Raw genomic sequence first — 23,362 nt, 5'->3', positions numbered from 1 at the left:
TGTCACTCACTGGGCAGCACCGGGAGCCCCGGTGTCAGACTACACCGCTGTATTCACACCCGACACGCTACTGTAACAATCTTCGTACTAAGTCTGGCTTATAAGGACTCCCTTGAACATTCATAAGTTGTTGGTCATTATTGTCCTGGTAAAATATGCGTGGCAACATGGTATGTGAAGTTAGACCTGTATGGGATCATTAACACAAACCACAGAGTCCCAGGCAGACAGTCAGCAAACAAGTCTGTCCTAAGCAATGGAATGTGTGTGCTGCTTAATTTGCACTTAAGCAGTAAACAGAGTCAACAAGCAGGAAGGGAAGACAAAGGAAGGTCAAACAGGTGACACTCCACACCCACCCCCCAGCAGGGAATGTCCTTCCACACAGGTTTTTCGTCTCCTAGTGCACAGCTGCAAATGTTTTTCACGAGAGGAACAGAAACTATTAAAAGGAGGGAGAAACACCCCAAGGACCCTGCTCTCTCTCCCTGCCCATCGCATTCACGGCACCGGAAGCGACACAGGAAGCATTTGTTGGACTCTGGGAGAGGGATTCTGACAGGGGTTTGGGTCAGTAAGACTGCCGAACGCATGCGGGGAAAAACTTTGCTTGAACCGAATATAGTTTGTTAAGTTAGGGATTAGTAAACGTCTTACCTTTAGTTTTCTTGTATCCATGTCTGCCTTGTACTCACTTACCATCTCTCTCTTCGTAGTTAATAAACTTGTTGTATTGTTTTAGCTGATCCGGTGTGTTTACATTGAAGTGTTTGGGAAACTCCATTTGGGGTGACGAGTTGTTTGCATGTTATTCTCTGAAAGGAACAATGGACTGAATGTAACTTGCGCTGTCCAGGAGGGGGCTGGGCAGCACAGGACACAGCTTTCTGGGGGAAATATGGGACTGGGGGTGTGTCGGGGTCACCCTGCGGTATAACCAGGGCTGGTGAGAGCCAGGGTGTTGCTGGCAGGCTGCAGTTACACACAGACACTCAGGGTGGGGCTTGCACGCTGGAGGCTGTTTGTGAGTGGCCTGCGTGGGAGCTATTTCAGCAAGGCATTGTAAGGCACCCAAGGGTGCAGAGCAGGGGTGACACAGCTGCTCATTAGTCTGGATTGTACTTTGGTATGTCACAGCCCCCGAAGGACAGGGCGGTGCCAGGGAGCCCGGCCCCAGCTGTGGTCCAGGCTGGCCCTTCCTGGGCTCTTACCCTTCCCAGCACCTACAACCTGCCCCGCATTAACCCTGCGTTAGAACAATAGTGTGCCGGCTTGGGGCCCGATCCCTGTGTGACGAGCCCCCATGGCCGGCCAGGCGCTGGAGAGAAGCTGTTCGGTCATAGTGCAGGCCGTCCCGGCGCAGACCCCTGTGGCCAGGCATGGAGCCATGGGTGAGCCCTGCCTCAGTTTCCCCTCACTTGGAAAGCAGATCTTCAGGTACCAAACAGCGACCCCTTTGGAGGGGACCAACGCAAACTAAACCTTCGTCACAGTGTCCCCTAGGAGGCTGGGGGGTGGAGGGGGGGGGGTGAGACGGTGCCGGCCTGGGGCTCTCACTTACGTGTCCCTGTCCCAGACCAACCCCAAGCCCTCTTCAGTCCTGGATCCTGGTGACTGATAAATGACGGCTGGCTTGTGGGGCCTGGGCTCAGAGGAGCCCCAGGCAAAAAGTGGGGCCCAGGCCTGGCCCGATGAAGGGGGCACTGCCAAGGGGACTGGGAGGCCTCGCACACCCTGTGAAGCTGAGACGCACGGACAGAGACGTGAGGGCCCAGGATGCTCTGACACTTGACTGGTGTTAATCACAATGGGGGGACGGGGAGGAGTGGTGGACTTAGTAAAATCACAGGTTGTAAGAACGAAAGTGCCACCACCTCCACCTCTGGGTCACCCCAAACTCCCCGATGGTGCCCCCCACCCCGCCATCCCCCATCACCTCAATGGTGCTCACTGCTCTGCCATCTTCCATCCCACTGATGGTGCCCCCACCCCATCCCCTCGACGGTGTCCCCTGCCGCACCATCCCCCATCATAGAATCATAGAATCATAGAATATCAGAGTTGGAAGGGACCTCAAGAGGTCATCTAGTCCAACCCCCTGCTCAAAGCAGGACCAATTCCCAGCTAAATCATCCCAGCCAGGGCTTTGTCAAGCCGGGCCTTAAAAACCTCCAAGGAAGGAGACTCCACCACCTCTCTAGGTAACGTATTCCAGTGTTTCACCACCCTCCTAGTGAAATAGTTTTTCCTGATATCCAACCTGGACCTCCCCCACTGCAACTTGAGACCATTGCTCCTTGTTCTGTCGTCTGCCACCACTGAGAACAGCCGAGCTCCATCCTCTTTGGAACCCCCCTTCAGGTAGTTGAAGGCTGCTATCAAATCCCCCCTCATTCTTCTCTTCTGGAGACTAAACAATCCCAGTTCCCTCAGCCTCTCCTCATAAGTCATGTGCTCCAGACCCCTAATCATTTTTGTTGCCCTCCGCTGGACTCTTTCCAATTTTTCCACATCCTTCTTGTAGTGTGGGGCCCAAAACTGGACACAGTACTCCAGATGAGGCCTCACCAATGTCGAATAAAGGGGAACGATCACGTCCCTCGATCTGCTGGCAATGCCCCTACTTATACAGCCCAAAATGCCGTTAGCCTTCTTGGCAACAAGAGCACACTGTTGACTCATATCCAGCTTCTCGTCCACTGTGACCCCTAGGTCCTTTTCTGCAGAACTGCTACCTAGCCATTCGGTCCCTAGTCTGTAGCAGTGCATGGGATTCTTCCGTCCTAAGTGCAGGACTCTGCACTTGTCCTTGTTCAACCTCATCAGGTTTTTTTCGGCCCAATCTTCTAATTTGTCTAGGTCCCTCTGTATCCGATCCCTACCCTCCAGCGTATCTACCACGCCTCCTAGTTTAGTGTCATCTGCAAACTTGCTGAGAGTGCAGTCCACACCATCCTCCAGATCATTAATAAAGATATTAAACAAAACCGGCCCCAGGACCAACCCTTGGGGCACTACTCCGCTTGAAACCGGCTGCCAACTAGACATGGAGCCATTGATCACTACCCGTTGAGCCCGACGATCTAGCCAGCTTTCTATCCACCTTACAGTCCATTCATCCAGCCCATACTTCTTTAACTTGGCGGCAAGAATACTGTGGGAGACCGTATCAAAAACTTTGCTAAAGTCAAGGAATAACACATCCGCTGCTTTCCCCTCATCCACAGAGCCAGTTATCTCATCATAGAAGGCAATTAGGTTAGTCAGGCACGACCATCGCCTCAATGGTGCCCCCTGCACTGCCATCCCCCATCGCCTCAAGGGTACCCCCTGCCCTGCCATCCCCCCATCCCCTCCCGACAGTTCCCCCTACCCTGCCATCTCCCTGATAGTGTCCCCTGCCCTGCCATCCCCCCGACAGTGCCCCCCTGCCATCCCCATCCAACTGTATCCCATCTTCCATCAATCCCCAACCCCCCCGCGCTGCCTGCCCCAGCACCCCCACTCCTCTATGACATGATGGAGGCTGCTGGCAGGGAAGCCGCATGTTGGGGCAGTCGCTGCCCCATGGCTCACCTCCCATCTAGGCAGGCGTTGGTGTTGGGGTTGTTCCCACCGAAGTCCCAGCAGCAGTTGTTGTCGCAGCGCAGCAGGGGTGGACTGCAGCCGCCTCTGGGCCGTCATGGCTTCCTGGTAGATCTGCTGGAAGACGAAGGCCTTGGAGTTGTTGTTGATGAGGCCAAAGGTGTCGCTCACCATCCGTAGGATATTGTAGGGTCTGTTCTCGATGCAGGGCGAGCTGATGGTGAAGAAGATCAGGCATCTGCTATTCTTGTAGGTCCGGGCCAGGAGCTTCGGCACGGGGCTCTTCCGGCCGCCCTGGAGCAGGCACCACTCAGCGTGCTGTCCTGCCCCCTTGGACAGGCGGCCGATGTTCCCCAGGCCTGGGTTGTACAGGCCGCCGGGATTATTAATGGCCTCCAGCATGTTCTGCAGCTGCTCCTTGGGTAGCTGCTGATTCAGCTTTGCTGGCAGAGAGTTGAGCCCTCACCCCAGGCCTAAGGAAAAGCAAAGCAAAGGGCAGTGAGGCCCGCAGGGCTCCGGATGGCTCTGCCTCCGGCCCTGAGCAGCAAACGGCTGCAGTGCAGGACACTTGGGCTGGGTCACACCTGGTACCATCCCTGGCCGGTTCTAGGCTCTCAGGGCTCCAGGATGTTTGCTGGAGAGCTGAAGAATACTGGAAATCGGGGCTCCTCGGTTCTCCCTCTGGCTCTGGGAGGGGACTGTGATTGTGGTGAAAGAGGCTAACAATGGCACATATATGTGGCACATTCAGTGTGTCTGAGACTGGGGTCTGCCACGTTAGAGAGCTGGGTTCTCATCCCACTTTTGCCTGAAGTGGATTTGGAGAGGGTTGGGGGCTCATAGCTGTCTGCCAGCCAGGACTGAGATACAGGGCCCTGCTATTTACCAAGGTCTATGATGAGCACTAGACAGCAGACATGGGAGCAGAGCTCCTGGCTCCCAGCCCGGTGCACCTTCACCTTAGCTACGATCTACTGGGAGGGAACCTTGCTCTGGGCTGACACAACATGGGCTTCGGGGAGCACAGGTGTTACTTCATCCTCTAAGCTATGCCCTCCCTCCTGCTGCAGCCCCCAGCCTCTGGAGCAGGGGTGGGAATGAAGCCGGGGCCCCTCACCCCTCTGCTGAGGCTGCCATGGGAGGGAGTCACTCACGACGTGATGTAGTCAATGATGGTGTGGAGGTTTTCTGGGTTGATGTCTCCGAGTGCCCCCATCCCCAGCCAGAGAGCACCATGGGGCAGCCAGCTGGGCACCTGGGGAGAGACGGGGTATCAGCAGTGCCAGCAATGCCCCTCCAGCCCCTCCACTCCCCAGAGCTCGGCTACTGGTGGGGTGTGGGCCCCGCCCGCTGAGGGGTGAGGTCAGAGGCAGGAGAAGCGGCTCTAGGCCTTAGAACTGGGTACAGGCACCTGGCCGGATGGGAATGGTCAGTCGTCCGTGTTATGTGCCTGGAGCGGGGGTGTGTGTGAGACACGACTGCCCCCAGCTGGAGGGGATGAGCCCCGCTCAGTGCGTGTGTGAGATGGGGGGCAGAGGGCAGCCCCCTTGGGCCAGGAAGGAAGTGGGGGTCAGAAGGAGCTGCCCTGGGGCTCAATGGGACAGGGTGAAGGTGAGGGTGGGGGAAGAGGGGCAAGAGGATGCAGGGGAGGACTCATCAGGTTTTCTATGGGGCAGGAGGTAGGGGGACGACTCACCAGGGTTTCTATGGGGCAGGTGAAGGTGGGGGGCAGGGAGGACTTACCAGGGTTTCCATGGGGCAGAACGAGGTGGGGGACTCACCATGGTTTCTATGGGGCAGGAGGTGCCATCACTCACTGACAGATGCTCACACCAGATGCCTGGTGATGCGCTCTCAGCTCTCACCCCCTCTTCTTATAGCTCCATTCCCCACACGCTGCAGAGGGGCGGTGCCCACTGCTGCTGTCCCCGTGCCCAGCCCAGGGGAGGGGGCAGCAGGTGGGACTCAGCTACTTCATTCAATATTTCCTTTATAGGAAACTCCATGGGGCTGAGCCAGGAGGGCTGGGACAGACAGGGGATTGGCTGGGAGGTGGCGAGGGGCAGGGAAGATGGGGTGGGGGATGGGAGGTGGTGAAGGCACTGGGGCAGATGAGGGATGGGATGGGAGGTGGCGAGGGGCAGGGCAGATGGGGGCAGACGATAGGAGGTGGCGAGGGGCGGACAGACTCCAGGCTGGAGCGTTGGCCTTGTCTAGGTGGGATCGGTTTGTCTCACACTGGGAGTGACAAGGTGAAGTTGCCAATTCCCTGCCTCATGAGCAAGGGCCATAAAGCTTCAGACCATCCTGGGGCCTCACATCTCTGTCCGTGTGTCTGGCACCCACGTCTCTGTCCGCGTGTCCGGCACCTGTGTCTCTGTCCGTGTGTCCGGGTCTCTCCCATCCTGCTGGGCCGACCACAGACAGCTGGGGACGGGGCAGGAGGCCAAATGCACTCATCTGTCACACAGCGAGATGGGGTTGCCGCTGTTTGTGCCAACAGCACCAAGCAACGAAATGGGACATTGGGCAGGTCCCAGCAGGTGCCAAATGGCCCCGAGCCATTGGAGTCAATGGGGCAGATCCCAGCAGGTGCCAATCAGCCCTGATGTCAGTGGACCTGCTCCAGCTGGGAATCCTTGCTTCAAGGTCATCCCAGGCTGGGGTGAGGTTCTAGAGGGCAGCTTAGAGCGTGCTCGGGGTGGGGGTTCTAGACTGGAGTTCAACACTTGCTCAGGGAAGGGGCAGAAGTTGCTAAGAAGTGAGGGGAGGGTTCTAGATTGGAATCTGGAGCAGAGCCAGGATGCAGTGCAGATTCTAGATTTGAGCCAGGCACACACTCCATAGATTCATAGATTCTCGGATTGGAAGGGATCTCGAGAGGTCATTGAGTCCAGTCCCCTGCCCTCATGACAAGACCAAATACTGTCTAGACCAGCCCTGATAGACATTTATCTCACCTACTCTTAAATATCTCCAGAGATGGAGATTCCACAATCTCCCTAGGCAATTTATTCCAGTGTTTAACCACCCTGACAGTTAGGAACTTTTTCCTAATGTCCAACCTAAACCTCCCTTGCTGCAGTTTAAGCCCATTGCTTCTTGTTCTATCCTTAGAGGCTAAGGTGAACAAGTTTTCTCCTTCCTCCTTATGACACCCTTTTAGATACCTGCAAACTGCTATCATGTCCCCTCTCAGTCTTCTCTTTTCCAAACTGAACAAACCCAATTCTTTCAGCCTTCCTTCATAGGTCATGTTCTCAAGACCTTTAATCATTCTTGTTGCTCTTCTCTGGACCATCTCCAATTTCTCCACATTTTTCTTGAAATGCGGTGCCCAGAACTGGACACAATACTCCAGTTGAGGCCTAACCCAGTGCAGAGTAGAGCGGAAGAATGACTTCTCGTGTCTTGCTCACAACACACCTGTTAATACATCCCAGAATCATGTTTGCTTTTTTTGCAACAGCATCACACTTTTGACTCATATTTAGCTTGTAGTCCACTATAACCCCTAGATCCCTTTCTGCCGTACTCCTTCCTAGACAGTCTCTTCCCATTCTGTATGTGTGAAACTGATTGTTCCTTCCTAAGTGGAGCACTTTGCATTTGTCTTTGTTAAACTTCATCCTGTTTAACTCAGACCATTTCTCCAATTTGTCCAGATCATTTTGAATTATGACCCTGTCCTCCAAAGCAGTTGCAATCCCTCCCAGTTTGGTATCAGATGCAAACTTAATAAGTGTACTTTCTATGCCAATATCTAAGTCGTTAATGAAGATATTGAACAGAGCCGGTCCCAAAACAGACCCCTGCGGAACCCCACTTGTTATGCCTTTCCAGCAGGATTGGGAACCATTAATAACAATTCTCTGAGTATGGTTATCCAGCCAGTTATGCACCCACCTTATAGTAGCCCCATCTAAATTGTATTTGCCTAGTTTATCGATAAGAATATCATGTGAGACCATATCAAATGCCTTACTAAAGTCTAGGTATACCACATCCACAGCTTTTCCCTTCTCCACAAGACTCGTTATCCTATCAAAGAAAGCTATCAGATTGGTTTGACATGATTTGTTCTTTACAAATCCATGCTGGCTATTCCCTATCACCTTATCACCTTCCAAGTGTTTGCAGATGATTTCGTTAATTACTTGCTCCATTATCTTCCCTGGCACAGAAGTTAAACTAACTCGTCTGTAGTTTCCTGGGTTGTTTTTATTTCCCTTTTTATAGATGGGCACTATATTTGCCCTTTTCCAGTCTTCTGGGATCTCTCCCGTCTCCCATGATTTTCCAAAGATAATAGCTAGAGGCTCAGATACCTCCTCTATTAGCTCCTTGAGGATTCTAGGTTGCATTTCATCAGGCCCGGGTGACTTGCAGGCATCTAACTTTTCTAAGTGATTTTTAACTTGTTCTTTTTTTATTTTATCGGCTAAACCTACCCCCTTCCCATTAGCATTCACTATGTTAGGCATTCCTTCAGACTTCTCGGTGAAGACCGAAACAAAGAAGTCATTAAGCATCACTGCCATTTCCAAGTTTCCTGTTACTGTTTCTCCCTCTTCATTGAGCGGTGGGCCTACCCTGTCTTTGGTCTTCCTCTTGCTTCTAATGTATTGATAAAAAGATGGGGTGGAGATTCCAGGTAGGCGCCACATGCACACAGAGGTTGGGGGTTCTAGAAAGGAGCCTGGCGCACATTCAGTAGGGGCAGGGTTCTAGACTGGAAGCTGTTACACACTCGGAAGGGGGAGGTGGTTCTAGACTGGCGCCGGGCACATACGTGTGGGTTCCATACTGGTGCTTAGCGGGGCAGATTTTCCCTCTGGAAAGCACATTGTGCCCCGTAGGGATTGGAAGAAACACAGCACAGCCTTTGCCAAACCAGCCGGGGTTTATCCGTCACTAGGATCCAGGACTGAAGGGGCCTTAGGGTGGCCCACCTGGGACAGGGAAATGTAACTGACGGCCCCATGCCAGCAGCGTCTCACCCCTCCCCCTGCCAAAGCCTCCTGGGGACATTGGGATGAAGGTTTTGTTTGGATTGGTCCCCTCCAAAGGGGTCACTTTTAGGTACGTGAAAGTCTGCATCACAAGTGAGGGGAAACTGAGGCAGGCCTCACCTGCGGTGCCACAATTGGCCTTAAGGGGGCGCAACAGGAGTGGGTCGGTTACCGTGCTGCCGGATGGGCCAGATACAGGCACCTCTACCACGGGTCTGGCTTCAGGCCTGTGAGGGGAATGGGGCCACCCCATGCACCCAGCTCTAGTCATAGATTCTCCATCACTGGCAATTTTAAAACCAAGATTGGAGGTTTTTCTAAAAGATCTGCTCTGGGAATTATTTTGGGGACATTCCCTGTCCTGTGCTGTACAGGGCTCAGCCTAAATCACCCTGGTCCCTTCTGCCCTACATGCAGAGCTAGATGGAAAGCGGCCTGGCCGCTCCACGGGAAACATGACATTTCTGGAATCTGTTGTCAGTCCGAATGCGAATGAAAAGCCGACGTCTCAGAACTGTCTTGGAACGGACATGCTGAGAGACGTCAACGCAGGAGCAGTGAAATGTTTGGATAATGTCGGATTGTCTCAAGAACGGCACAGCAATTCGTATCTATATAATCAAAATGGGGCTTTCTCATAATTAAAAATACAGATATCACAGTAATTACATTAACACAATGTTGCGTTCTGATAATTTTGAAAATTAAACTAATATACAGTAATATCTAGATGTCATATTAAAATTCAGATTTCAATATAATGTAAGAGTAGAAATGACAAGATTCGAAATGATAAATTCAAAATGAAACATTTTCTCCTCCTTGGAAGGAAACGTTCCGAGTAGTATTTTGTAATAAAGTAAAATGTTTCAGTCCAGCAATTACAAAGTATTATATGGAGTTGGCGCCTATGGAGGGCGCCCCTTTGATCGTCTGGTTAAACAATAATAATCCCTTGCTCGTATGCAGTAGATCTCCAAGCTCTTTGCAAAGGAGGTCAGGGTCATAATCCCCATTGTACAGATGGGGAAACTGAGACAAAGTCCTGCAGCAGAACCTAGGTCTTGTGCCCTCCCTCGTCACTAGGCCGCCCCACATCCCTGCAGCCTGCTCTGGATTGACTCTGCTGAGCTCAGGCTCTGGCCCTGACCCCAGGGCAGTCGAGGGGTGTGTGTGTGTGAATTGGGGATTTGACTCAGTGGAGATGAATGGGCCCCACTGGTCTCCAGGGCAGTCGCTGGGCTCCCTGCATCCCTCCTGCCCCTGGCTGGTCTCCCAGCTCCGTCTCCAGCCCGGCTGCAGTGAGCGTGGGACTCGGGCAGGGAGGAGGAGACGCCCTCCTGGTAGAACCTGCTCAGCGGGTTCCGGAGCTGACATCCTGCGCCATGTGGCTGGGAGTGATAGAGACGGGGGCACTGGGGAGGCTGTAGCAGGCTCTGGGGAGGAGCAGCAGCGTCTCTGGCTCTAGCAGGCTGCAGGGGGCAGCGTCTCTGGCTCTAGCAGGCTCCGTGCAGGCTGGGATGATGCTGTCTGGTGTCAGGCTCCTGGCCTGGGGCTGGCTGCTCTTGCCTGTCTGCAGGGCGCTGGAAGGTGAGACCCGGCTCCTGGCCTGCAATGGAGCCACCTTGGCACTGTTGGGACGGTGAGGGGGTAGCATGGGGGAGGGGGGCGGGGTCCTGCCCTTCATTGGCCATCGCCCTGGTGTGTGGGACCCTGGCATCCGGGTGCTCCCATGGAGGCAGGGCTGGGAGCAAGCGTGTTTCACTGGCAGACACAGGACCCTGGAGCATGGCTGAGTGGGGGGTGCAGAGGAAGGGCACAGTGCATGGGTGCTGGGCATGGGCAATGTAGGGCTACCGGGCACAACTGCCAGTTGCATCCAGACCCCCTGCCTGCATCTTCCACCAGGCACAGACGGAGCCTCCCGCCCTGTCCTCCAACATCTGCCTGGAACAGCCCAGACGCCCCCCCATGCTCCCTCTAGCACAGATTAGCCCCCTTCCGCTTTTCCTGGCACAGCCCCCACCCCATGTTCCCCCCAGCAGAGACCAGCCCTGCACCCCCAGCACTGTTCTTCCTGTCACTCTGCATCTGTGTCTCTGTCCCGCTCCCTCTTCCCGTTTCAGACTGTGCTGCCTGCGTCTTCCCCTTCATCTACCAGGGGCGATCGTACCCCACGTGCACCTGGGACGGAAGCTGGGCCGGGTGGACACTATGGTGCGCCACCACCGCCAACTACGACCAGGACTCCCGCTGGAAGCGCTGCTATGAGACGGGTGAGGACTGGGGCGTTCCCCCTTCGTCCTGAGGTGGGGGGCACCCTCTGGCTCCCTGTGCAGGGCCAGAACCCCAGGGCGTCTGGCCACGGAACAGCCAGGAACCCACCACACATCCCACACTCCTTTGCTGACACAAAGCATGGTGGGATGTGCATCAATCACAGAGCCCAGGGGCCTGGACTCAGCAGTGACCTCAGCAAGTGTCCCCATCGCCCGAGATCCCCGGGCGATGGGCTGTTCTCAGGTCCTGCCAGGGCTAGGATCAGGTGAGATGCAGCCACCGTCACGGAGGGGACATGCGTGAGGGGATGTTGGTCAGTGGCAGAGCAGGCTCTGACAGGGGTGCTCCAGTCCCTCCAGGTGGTCACTGCTGTGCTAATGGAGGGGAGGGTGGGTTTGGGATGAAAGCCCTTCCCCTCTCCATTCCTCAGTTTCCCCTCCTGCCCTTTGTCTGTGAGCTCTCTGGGACAGGGACAGTCTCTGGCTTTGTGTCTCTGCGGGGTTCCCCAGGGACGTAGCAATGAGAGCAGCCCTGCAGAGCCCCCCACACAGCAGTGACACCTCTTTGTCCCTGTCTCTCCTCTCCCAGAGTATGGCGGCAACACAGATGGGCAGCCCTGCGTCTTCCCCTTCGTGTACCGGGGCCGGGCGTTCTACACCTGCACCGACGAGGCCGCCAAGCCACGCAGGTTCTGGTGCGCCACCACTGGGAACTACGACCGGGACCGGCGCTGGAGCTACTGCCCTGACACCCGTAAGGATGGGCAGTGGGGGTTGGGGGAGGGGATCAGGGTAGGGCGGTCGAGGGCCCCTCACCTCACAGCCACTGCAGGTGGAATCCCAGCCGGGAACCCCACCACACCCTCCTCCCGGTGCAGGTGTGCCTGGGTGCCGGGCAACGCTGTCGGGGACATTTCAGCCCGAGACACTTGAGCAGAAACGTCAGACTCAGTTCCCAGCACTAGCAGCTCTAGCGGGTTTATCCTGAGTCTCCCCACATTGAACATTATTCTTATTATTTTTTAAGGTGTGCTATGGTAGGGCCTAGAAACCCCACTCATGGCCAGGACCCTGTTAATTATTTATTAGGTGTCTTACGGTAGCACTGCGAGCCCCAGGACCTCATTGTGCTAGGTGCTGTACCTTATGTATTAGGTGTATTATGGTAGCACTCAGCTCCGCGTATCAAACCCCAGCTCCTGGAATCCTGTGACTATGGGGGAAGCTCAACTTTCAGGTTAAACGTAGAAAGGAGGTTTCTTCCCCTTGGGGCTTCAGGGAGAAGCTGGGACTGGGAGAACAGCCCGGGAACCAGATGGGAAATGAGAAGACCCTCCCGCTGATTGTTGACAACCTCGTGATTTTTGGGGGCCAGAGTCCCCATTGCTGAACGTGTGAGTCTGGCAACACTGAATCTGCCTGACACATTACGGTCCCTTATCCCAAACCATGCCCGGCAGCTCAGCGGGGTGAGGCAGACCTGTTGCCCCAGCATGACACTTAGGGCAGCTTTGGGGTGTTATAGGTGTAACAGCACAGGGGTCCCTCCCGGAGCAGGGTTTGCACTAGACAGACGGAGTCTGGGGCTGCGGACAGGCTGGTACAACCTTGCACTCTCACACTGATGTAGTATTTGGTAACTTACGGTGCAGAAGCACTGAAACCAGAGATCAGGGGCCCCGTTGTGCCAGGCACTGCACAGACCCTGATTGAGATCAGGGCCTCTGACAACCAACTGGAGTTCCCAGAACTGTGAGCCTCTCTGTTACCCCACTCTGCTGCAGCTAAGCTGTGCGTCAGCTCCCCAACCGGCTTATCTGCCCTTCCAGCAAACTCTTCAGGACGCTGCCAGTCCAAACCTCACAGCCTCTCACAGCAGCACGCACAAAACCTGATCAGATTCGCTGCTCCGTTAAAGAGACAGCACCCAGCCGCTTATTGGCTTAACTGGGACTGACAAACCCTCTGTGTCAGTCCAAACACTGAGCTTGTCTGTGGTAAAAGTAAGACAAGTTTATGAAGTAAAGGACATGGGTTTAAGTGGTGGCAAGCCGACGGAATAAGGACAGAAACGGTCGCAAACAAACACCAGTAGAAACACGCTTCTCAGGCGAGAACCGAATGTCAGCCAGTTAAGATCTTTGCCTAAGCAGGTTTCTCACCTGTGCTCAGTTCCTTTGGCTGAAGGATCCACAGATGTCCAGAAGCTCCGGCCTCTTGCATCTGCCCACTCATGGATAACCCCAGGGGGTTCTTTCCCCTTCTTTTTATAGCCCTGAAAATCTTTGCAATATATTCTGTGCAATGTGGGCCCAGCCAAAGTTTCTCTCTCCTGTAGGGGCCGGGCTGTCTTCTCCCCCGCTTGGTAGCTTGATGGCTTTGTTTACCTTAGATGTAAATGGACTGGCATTGTCTCTGTCTGAGGAGCAAGCTGCCAGAGAAGCAAAAGCCCGTTCCTTACTCGAGGGCTTATTCATTGCTTGCCAAAGACATCTGAGAAACATCATTCCAGCCCCTCTTTGTACACACCCCATGTAACAATTTTCAGGATCAGTGTGTTGCCCGTTTGTATGTGATCTGCCCATGACCCTGGTTAGCTGCAGATTCTGCCAGGTGTGTGAGGTGTAGTGAGTACGCCAGGCCTGACGGGCACTGCTGACCCACTGCAGTGTCTCCCCGATGGGCCTCTGTGTCACTGGGCCCCATTGTGCCAGGTGCTGCATAGAGCCTGACTGAGGTCAGGGCCCCTGTTGCTGCACAGACACATAGTGAGAGCCAGTCCCTGCCACAAAGAGCTCACAGTCTAACTACGGGCAGGAGAGGTGACAGGCACAGAAAGGGAAAGTGACTTGCCCAAGGTCCCCAGCAGGGAACCCAGGAGTCCTACCTCTGAATGCAATGACTTAACCTCTGCCCCACGCTGTCCCCTTCCCTGTCTCTGACTCTCCAGTACTGGCTGGCAATTCCACGGCTCCCTGCGCCTTCCCGTTCACCTACCAGAACCAGACCTACCTGGGCTGCACAGCAGATGGGGACGCCAGCGGGAAGCCCTGGTGTTCTCTGACCAGAAACTACGACGTGGACCGGAAACGCATGTACTGTCAGGACTCAGGTAGGGGCCGGGGAGGAGCAGGGCAGAGCTACATGGGGCTTTGCTGCCTAGCTTGGCCTATGAGGACCCAGCATCCTCTAGGGCTGGTCGGCCCCAGGCAGCCCCACTGTAGCCTCGGACACTTGGCCGGGGTATCCATAGGGAGTGAGATGCCCAGGTCTGAGTTCAGTAGAGTTTCTGCACTGAACTGCAGTTGGCATCACCCGCATGGACGGGTGGCCCAGTGGTTACGTACTAGCCTGGGACTTGGTCACTATGACATGAATTCACTGCTGTGCCATTGCCTTCCTGTGCAACCTTGGGGAAGTCACATAGCAGCTCTGTGCCTCAGTTTCCCTACCCATGTAATGAGGATAATTGTCCTGCCTCATTAGGAGTTAGGAGGGTAAATACCTCGTGACCTGTAGCAATGGGGCCAGAGCAGTACGGTGAGTAGATAGACTGGAAATTACAACTGGGGAGTGTCACATCCCAGGGCATTTGAGTGGCTGAGAACTGAGCTGTCAAACACAACAGGCCCAGCCTTGGAGGTGGGGTGGAAAAAAATGCAGATGTTTCCGTTTTGCAAAGTGAAAATGGGCTGACTTTGGAGTGGGGGCGGGTCCCCCAAAAGTTTTTTCAAAATGTTTTCATCAGAACGTTCCTGGGAACGGTTCTCAACATTTACCAAAAGCTGGGCTTCCCAGCCTATGAAAAATGCTCATGTCCCGGTTTCCAATAACCGCGGGATCCTGGGAACATTTTCCATCGGAATCTCAATGGCAAAAGTCACCGAAGTTTTTGTTGAAAAGGAAACTTTGGACAGTCCCATGTGTCTTGTGAAAACAGCCATTTTTCTGGGAAGAAAAAGGCCATTTTCAAGGGGGGGAAAACCCTTTTGTTTGACAAACGTCCCCCACTTAGCTCCAGCATCCCCACAGCCCATGGAGTGAGTCTTCCCAGCCCCTGGGATCCTCTAATGTAGCCAGACCTTTAGACAGAAGCGGGGAGATAGACCCCCCTTTGCCACCCCATGGGCCATTCATTGCAAGGTCTGGGGCAGCAAGACCCGCCCTGGGGCAGCATGAGCGCCCCGCTGTGCCCCCTGCTGCCCAGTGGGGAATGTGTAAACAGGGCCAGGGGAGGTGCACGGATCCCCAGCCTGTGGAGCTGGAGAAGCCTGGGCCAGAGCCCGTGGGGGTGACTGGCCCAGCCCCGCCTGCTTGGCCGCACTGACGTCAAGGGTCCGGCCTGTGTGGGGTTGGGGCCACCCTGCTTGTGGGCCCAAGGGGTCAGCACATCCCCCATGTCCCCTCCCCTCCACTGTGGGGGTCATGGAGCCCCTTGGATGGGTCCTGCACAGTCTGTCCCCATCAGCGGGAGGTGGCGGCCATCTTTGTCGCCATTACTCACAAGACCTGATGTCCCCGCCACTGACCCCAATGGAGGGGAGCAAACCCTGAGGTGCTAGGGGAGAGGGCTATGGGTTCAGGTGGGGAGGGGGCACAGCTACCTCAGCCCTGCTGAGCCCCCCAGAGTGTGGCACAGTGTAGGGTTACCATATTTTGTGCCTCCAAATGGAGGACACTCCACGGCCCACGGCCCCGCCCCCAGCCCCGCCCACACCCCCTCCCCCTCCCCAAAGTCTCCGCCCCCTCCCCTGCTTCCCGCGAATATTTGATTCGCGGGAAGCCTGAAGCAGGTAAGGGGTGTGTGGGGGGAGGAGGCGCGGCCCAGGCTGGCCCCCCGGCGTTTCCAGCCTGGGTCAGCTCGGGCCCTGGGATGCCGGCCCCGGCCGACCACCCCCGGCCCGCCCAGCACTGCTGGCCCCCGGCGCACCCCCCGGTTCCCGGCCCCGCGGGCCCGGCTCCCCGCCGGCCCAGCTCCCCGCTGGCCCGGCTCCCCGCGGGCCCGGCCGACCCGGCTCCCCGCGGGCCCGGCTCCCCGCGGGCCCGGCCAACCCGGCTCCCCGCGGGCCCGGCTCCCCGCCGGCCCGGCTGACCCGGCTCCCCGCCGGCCCGGCTCCCCGCGGGCCCGGCCGACCCGGCTCCCCGCCGGCCCGGCTCCCCGCGGGCCCGGCTGACCCGGCTCCCCGCCGGCCCGGCTCCCCGCGGGCCCGGCCAGCCCGGCTCCCCGCCGGCCCGGCTCCCCGCGGGCCCGGCCGACCCGGCTCCCCACGGGCCCGGCTCCCCACGGGCCCGGCCGACCCGGCTCCCCGCCGACCCGGCTCCCCGCCGGCCCGGCTCCCCGCGGGCCCGGCCGACCCGGCTCCCCGCTGGCCCGGCTCCTCGCGGGCCCGGCCGACCCGGCTCCCCGCCGGCCCGGCTGACCGGCTCCCCGCGGGCCCGGCTGACCGGCTCCCCGCGGGCCCGGCCGACCCGGCTCCCCGCCGGCCCGGCTCCCCGCGGGCCCGGCCGACCCGGCTCCCCGCCGGCCCGGCTCCCCGCGGGCCCGGCTGACCCGGCTTCCCGCCGGCCCGGCTGACCTCTCGATTTTCCCGGACATGCCCGGCTTTTGGGGATTTCCCCCCGGACGGGGATTTGAGCCCCCAAAAGCCGGACATGTCCGGGAAAATCCGGACGTATGGTAACCCTAGCACAGTGGGGACCATGACAGGGCTGGCTGAGGGAGGGCTGTGACACGGCCTGGGCCCCAGGGCATGTGGGAGCTGGGCTGGGTGACTTGCAGGGGGCGCTGCATGGCTCTGTGGTGTCCCAGCTATTCGGGGCGGGGGGGGGCGGTTTGTAGAGCAGGCAGCTGATGGGAGCTCCGGGGGGTGGGTGTGTTGGTGGTGGTGGTGGGGGGGCGTGGTGTGCTCTGGGGGGGATGAATTGATTAGGGACCCCCCTGCCCGGCTCCTTTTGACCCGTTGTAACTTTGACCAAATTTCCCCCAAATGACCCGGGATTTTGGGCGCCCAACTTGAGACGCCTCAGTGAGGCCAGACTGACAGAAAGCGCTGCCCTGGCCTGTGACATAGGACATCTGGGTTCTGTTCCCAGCTCTTCCACCCAACCGCACTGGATGAGCAGGGGCATGTCCCTTCCCCAGCTGTGCCTCAGTTTCCCCTCCTCCCTGGCGTCAGTCTGGTCGATTTGGATTCTCAGCTGCTTGGGTCAGGGCCTGTCTGTCGTCATGGATCTGTGCAGCGCCTGGCGCTGTGGGTCCCGGATCTCAGTTGGAGCCCTGGATGCTGCAGTGTCTCACGTTGGGCTCCCAGGATCCCGAGTCTCGGCCGTACCCCCTGGTACGGGGCTATAATTCCCCCGGGTGGGGCTCCCCGGACAGGCCAAACGCTGCGCTAATCCAGCCTCCCTTCGCTCTGGCTCGTTACAGATGGGCGCCCACCTGATGCAGCAGAGACCCCAGCCCTGGCCTTGCTCCCTCCACCTTTCTCCAGAGCCGGCAGGCGGGGAGCAGAGCAGGGCTGGAGGGGGAGGAAGAGACGCTGGGCGAGAAGATCCACGGGCCAGTCAAGATCCAGCCATTAACACGCGTGATGTGGCTGCGTGGCTACTCCAGAACCCCCCCTCCCCCCCCACCCGGAGCCATGAAAGCCTAGAGAAAAGGGTGTTAAAATCCAGCCTCTCGCAGCCTGCATTTTGCTGGGCTTTGCTCCTGTCCCCGGCTTTTTACCTACATCCCGCATGACCCAGTCCTGCTCCCCCCGGCAGCCACACGCCCCCTGCATCCAGCTCCCGCGCTCACACAGACCCTCAGTGCCCCCCGCTCTATGGACAGCTGGGCCCTGCCTGGGCGTCTGGGGACGTGGCTCTGCCAGGGCAGACCTGAGGGCACTGTGAGGGGCTGGCATGGACTGAATGGTGAACTCTGCTACTGCACTGGCACTGCCATGGCGAGGGGCCGGCTGATCATCCCAGCTCCCCCCGGCCCTGGGGCCTGTCCTGGGAATTCACCTGCCCCCGGGGGGAGGGAGCTTCGAGTCACCGGTGACTGCGTCATGCTCGGGGCCAGTGGCGATTGCACATCTCTGCCTCTGCTTCCCTCGGCCAGTCACAGCAAAGGTCTCTGGCTGGAGGCCCCTTTGCTCTGCCCCCTGCTGGTGTCGGCCCAAATCCCGGCCCAGAGCGATACCCGCGCAGAGATGGAGGCCAGCCGGCAGCCGGCTCCTGCCAAGAGACCCAGTCGGCAGAGTGGAGAGAGTGATGCACCGAGCCGAGCCTGGACACAGACTGAGCCCCCCACGGCGACCAAGGGGAGAGGGAGGCCCCCGTGGGTAAAGCCTGTCCTGTGATTGGGGGGCACCGATCAGCCCCCCTGGCTAACAGGGATGGAGGAAGCGACAATTGGCCTCTGCGATGAGTGTGTAGACAGTCATAACCAATGTGGTTTCTGTGCTAGTCCGTCTCCCCCGCGGCCGTCAGTATCACTGCACTTGGGTGTGGGCAGCCCTCTTTGGACTCCCGCTTGCCCATTAAGGGACTGGCCCTGGGCCGTGTTCGCCCCGTGGTTTGATGCTGAAGACGATTTAAGACAGGTGTCGCTGCGTGCTCATGTCGTCAGCTGTGCTTTGCCGTTGGGGCTGGGCTGGTTGGACCCTTTGTTAGCTGGGGAGGGTTTGCAGGAGTTTCCCCTCCGCGCCGTGTCGTTCGGATTTGGTTTTTCTTTGCTCGTTAGCTGAATAAAATCTCCAGCGCACACGGTGCCACTTGGCTTCATAAGCAATTCGGGTTGGAACTAGAGAGAATCTTCGGCACATTGCAGCCGACTTGGGAGCCCAGAGATTTCCCCCTAGCTCGCCTCCAAGTTAACCTTTTGGTTTTAACTGCTTGTCTGGCCCAGGACGTCCCTGAACGACACTTATGCCCCAGTGCAGGCGTCCCTCTGGCCTGGCCCTGTGGCACAGGCAGCCCCGTCCTGCACACAGTTAAGCAAGCGGCACCTGAGACCCAGCTCCATGTGCAGCGTCTTTCCAGCACCACGTGTCCTGTACCTGATTCAGGAGCAGGATAGCGAGCGACCTGGGGACTGGCCCAGCTCCTGTCAGACGGGGGATCTGGCATTGGAGACTCACCCACAGAACCATGTGTTTCTCACCTCCTGCAGGAACCACACTTTATCCCCTGCTGCCCCACAGCCCCAGGCAGGAGCCCTCTGCTCCCTGGGCAAAGCCCCGGTGAGAGTGACGGGTTCAGGCTCTGGGCCCCGATCCTGCACTTGGGGAATCGGCGCAGGTCAGTGGGAGTCACTGGGGCACGGAACATTGACCCAGCCTGAGATGGCTCCATGGGGAATAAAGGTGAATGAACGGTGCTCGCTGGGAATGAGATCCCACCCCTGAGACTGCAGAGAGAGAGAGATAGTGGGGTCCTTGCTCAGGGGTTCAGGGGTCCCTATTGGGGCATCATTCCCTATGGCATCCAGTGGCGGGCACCATTCCCTATGGGATCCTATAATGGGGGCACCATTCCCTCTGGCATCCAGAGGGGGGCACCATTCCCCGTGACAGGGGTTCCCAAATTTCCCCCCGCCCAGCTAACGAAACTGAAAACCATCCACGTGTGTTCGAAAGCCGTGTGAAAAAGCGCAGTTCCCGCTCTCACCACACAGGTGCAGCCGAGCTGCGGGACTCTCGCATCCTTCTGACAGCGCCCGCAAACTGCCCAGTGATACCTGGGGGTGCTGCAGCTCCCGCCGCACCCCTAGTTCCCAAGCCTGGGACACCCTGGCCAGGGGCCCTTATCGTGTGCCGGGTTCCAGCTGCTAGTCCTGGCTGGGCTGGGGCAGGACGGGACTTCCTCTTCCCCTGCGCGGCCGCTCCAGAGCTGGGTCAGACCCACCCCTGGGACCCTCCCCTGGCTGCAGGATGGTTCACAGTCTCCTCCCGGGCCAAGCTGCCATTTCCCTTAAGGCCGGCCCTGCCAGGCAGCAGGAGACACTCGGGCAGGGCCTGGCCATTTCCTTGTTGGTCCTGATCACCCACCGCTGAGCCTGGGCCCTGGGGGGCCTGACACTCCAGGGGGCCCGACAGCCACAGATTGCAGGGTCTGGGGGCTTGGAGTGGGAGCAGCCATGAACCATCCACGCTAGGAGCAGCTGCCTCTCGGGCCGGCCCCTTCGCCTCACCCTCCGCCCATCGCCTGGTAGCTCCACTTCGCCCCCTGCCACCCACCGGGGGTGCGGGGCTCCTCCAGCCCTGGGAGGGGCCATCGGCAACTGCCACTCTGCCAATGGGTGCCAATGTCCCCTGTGTCCCCCCCAACTCTGCTCATGGGGGACCAGCTGGGACTGTGTCGCAGCCCACAGTTTGGGAGCCCCCTTCCCTATGGGATCCTAGAACGGGGGCACAAATCCCTATGGATCCTATAGGGGGCACCATTCCCGAGGGATCCTATGGGGAGGTATCCTTTAGAGCCCTTCCCCGCTGTGAAACAGGCAACCGGACCCAGGAAACCCGGGCGCTGCTCTGAGTGGCCCCAGCTGAACTGAGCCATGGTACAACCCCACAGCTCCTCCAGCGGCCCTGCCCCCCAAGGGGTGAGCTGTGGGCACAGTGCCCCCGGTTTTGCCCACGGCAGACAGGGGCAGAGTGGAGGGGACACAGTGGAGCAAACTGTCCATTTCCCACGTCCTTCAGGGAAAGCCCAGGCATGTGGACGGAGCAGCCACGGACCAGCCGCACCTGAGGAGTCACGGAGCCCAAGGACCAGCCAGCCCTTGCTCCGGGGAAGAGCCAAGTGGACCCCCCCGTCAACAATGTTCTTCAGGTTCTCCGCCCCGCTGCCCCAGGGGGAATCGGCTCCTCTGCCCCCCAGCTGCAACGTCCGGCTTCGTCCCTCCACTCCCTGGCTCCTATAATGCACTGAGCGCACCCCTCCCCCGCCACCGACAGTGCCTCCCCCACAGCTGCTTCCCCAGCTCCCAGGCTGGGTCCCTCTGCTGGTGCCCCAGCAGGCAACCTCAATGCTCGTGGGCTGAGTCCCTCGTGGCCGGGCTCCTGGCACATGGCCCTTCACTATCCAGCTTCCTCAGCAAACCCCCTTTTCACCCGCATGCTGCCTCTTTTCACCTCCTTCTCCTCTACCCGCCTGCCCACTGCCCCTTGTGGGGGATCCTGATCCCCCTCCCCAGCACCAGCTGCCCTCTCACTATCTCTCTCCGCCAAGGACGGCATCCTGGGCTGCTGCACTGCAGCCGCTGGCCCTAACGCTGCCCCTCAACTGCAGCAGGTGCCAGGCCCAGGGTTGTTACCGAGACAGAGCTGCTTGGGCACAGAGCTCGCTGGAGGCGCAGGCGTGGGGATTTCACAGCCAGGAAGCTGCCTGCTGCCATTTCTTTCCTTGGGGGTCAGGGAAATGGGATGTGGCACACTTTGGGGAATGAACAAGATCGCACCAAGAAGCTCCTCAACACATCCATTTCTCCTCCTCAGGCAAAAGGCCAGGCGCTCACAGCTCGGCCTGGAAGTTTGTTTCTTCAGACTTCATCAGACTCATTTTCTGTTTGGGTGTTGCTGCGGCTTGAAACCCTGGTGCCCAGAGCGATCCCCTTGCAGACACCATCGTCCCTTGTTACTGAGCAGGGACTGCCCTGTGCCCATGGCTCTGTGACCCCTGGGCGGAAGGAAGGCAGGGCCTGCTGAGATGGTGAACAGAGGCTGCCCTGGGTAGAAATGAAGCAAAGACACTGGCCGGAAAGAGCCTTTATTTTCAAGGGCAGCGAAAAGTGGGTAACGCACCAGGCCGCCCAGCCCCAGCCAGAGTGACGTGCTGATCAGACAAAACAGCTCTGGATGCGTCTCAGGATTTGCAAGCCAGCGTTAGGATTTTGGGCACCCATGTTGTGTTGCCTTAAAGGGGCAGCTACTCAGCACCTTAAATGGAGCTTGATCTTCCACAAGCACCGAGCACCTGCCTTTGAAGGCGTCTCGAGATGGGCTCCCAAAAATCACTCGTCGCTTCTGAGACTCTTGGCCTGGGTTTTTATCCAGGAGCTCCCTCCGTCAAAGTGGTGTCGTGGGACATCAACGGCTCTGGCACTGCCCCTCTCTTCGGCTCCTCCTTCTCCCGCCTCAGTCAGGACAGAAAACCCACTGGTGGTCCGTGCAGTAGCTGTCAGTGGTGGCACACCAGAACCTCCCGAAGAGATTGTCAAACTTGGTACAAGCAGAGAAGCGTTTGCCCTTGTAGGTGAAAGGGAAAACACACACTTCTCCATTGTCGTCATCTGCGAGAGACAGAAACACCGACTGGTACCGTGGCCGGGGGAGATTTCAGCTCAGCTAGGAGAGGAATCAGAGGGTTTTTCTGCTAAGGACATGTTCTGTTCATTGGCTGTGAAGGAACTGCACAGGGGGAGAGTTTATTTTACCACCCCCTTCAATTTCAACTGCCTTCATTAGGTTTCAGAGTCATTTGCCCTTTAGCTGGATGGGGCAGTCCCCCTCCCCCTTCAGAGCCATGGTTCCAGGCTCTCTGCAGACGCAGGCAAGCAGCACTGTACTGCTGACACTCAGGTCCCCTTTTTAAATGAGAGCTGAGAGTCCAGAGCACAGTTCTGTGGCGGCGGGATCTTGGATCCAGGAGGCCCTGCTAAGAACTCAGCCACAGAACGCAAAGTCACAGACCGGAGCCGGGGCAAATGGGCTCTGTCCTTCATTGGACTCTTAATGCTTTAGCAGCTCAGCACATGCACATCATCACCTACATCCTGTGCCTGGCAAATATCTCCAGCACGGTCGCAGCTGGTCAGTTTCCCTGGGTCACCTCCGTGCATCATTCCCTCTCCACCGCGCAGTGTGGCTAGTGGCTCCCCACGGCGCAGTGCACAGAGACATGGGCTGACATAACTTAAAAAACCCAACCCCTGAGTATCCCCACATTCCCCAGTCCGTGAAGATGGGGGGTCTTCCCCCGCCTTGCCTTCCAGCTGGAATTGCTTTAGCAATTCCACCCCCCACCCCAGTCCTCTCTCCCACACCCTCCGCTCAGGTCTCTCTTCCAAAATGCAGGCAGTGTAGTCAGGCTGCAGCCCTTGCGTCTACAGGCAGGAAGTTTTCGCAGGCAGAGATAGGGAGGCTTGGACCAGCCTAGGGTGGGAGATTCAAAAGTGCCTCCATGACTGAGCAACAGAATCCCGGGAAACTCACCCTCCCGATCAGTACAAACTCTCAGAAACGTCCCTAAAATACCTCCCACCCAACGTGTAGCTCCTACACGACACACAGGGCTGGGAGGAGAGGTTCTGTCAGCATGAATTTGTGGTGAAAACACCTTTCCCTTTCTGGAATAATAATAGCTGTACATTATTTATTGGGGTATTACAGTAGCACTAGGCACCCCCATCATAGCCAGGACCCCATTGTGCTAGGTGCTGTACATTACTGAGCAGGTGTATTACGGTAGTACTGGGAGTCCCACTCCTGGCCCAGGACC

The 23,362-nt window shown here is 57.8% G+C and overlaps 2 protein-coding genes across 2 annotated transcripts in view; one reads left to right on the top strand and one right to left on the bottom strand.

The window, feature by feature from the left end:
* The window catches only part of LOC101945709 (uncharacterized), a 449,899-nt gene that overhangs the window by 382,753 nt on the left and 43,784 nt on the right, over nt 1-23,362 (bottom strand). The window lies entirely within an intron of this gene.
* On the top strand, nt 6,685-18,629 carry LOC101945994 (matrix metalloproteinase-9-like). The gene is made up of 5 exons (XM_024112396.3): nt 6,685-10,187; nt 10,724-10,873; nt 11,466-11,630; nt 13,827-13,988; nt 17,304-18,629. The coding sequence occupies exons 1-5, from the start codon at nt 10,118-10,120 to the stop codon at nt 17,456-17,458; spliced, it is 702 nt and encodes a 233-aa protein (XP_023968164.2). The 5' UTR covers nt 6,685-10,117; the 3' UTR covers nt 17,459-18,629.

This window comes from Chrysemys picta, chromosome 17, assembly GCF_011386835.1.
Source record: "Chrysemys picta bellii isolate R12L10 chromosome 17, ASM1138683v2, whole genome shotgun sequence".
NCBI lineage: Eukaryota > Metazoa > Chordata > Testudines > Emydidae > Chrysemys > Chrysemys picta.
Note: the sequence above shows the minus strand (reverse complement) of the source record. Positions and strands in the feature narration are given on the sequence as shown.

Excerpts from the sequence above, each read along its gene's own strand:
- LOC101945994 (XM_024112396.3), top strand. The coding sequence starts at position 10,118 with ATGATGCTGTCTGGTGTCAGGCTCCTGGCCTGGGGCTGGCTGCTCTTG. Across the intron at positions 11,631-13,826 it reads GAGCTACTGCCCTGACACCC|TACTGGCTGGCAATTCCACG; the intron begins GTAAGGATGGGC and ends CTGACTCTCCAG. Across the intron at positions 13,989-17,303 it reads CATGTACTGTCAGGACTCAG|ATGGGCGCCCACCTGATGCA; the intron begins GTAGGGGCCGGG and ends GGCTCGTTACAG.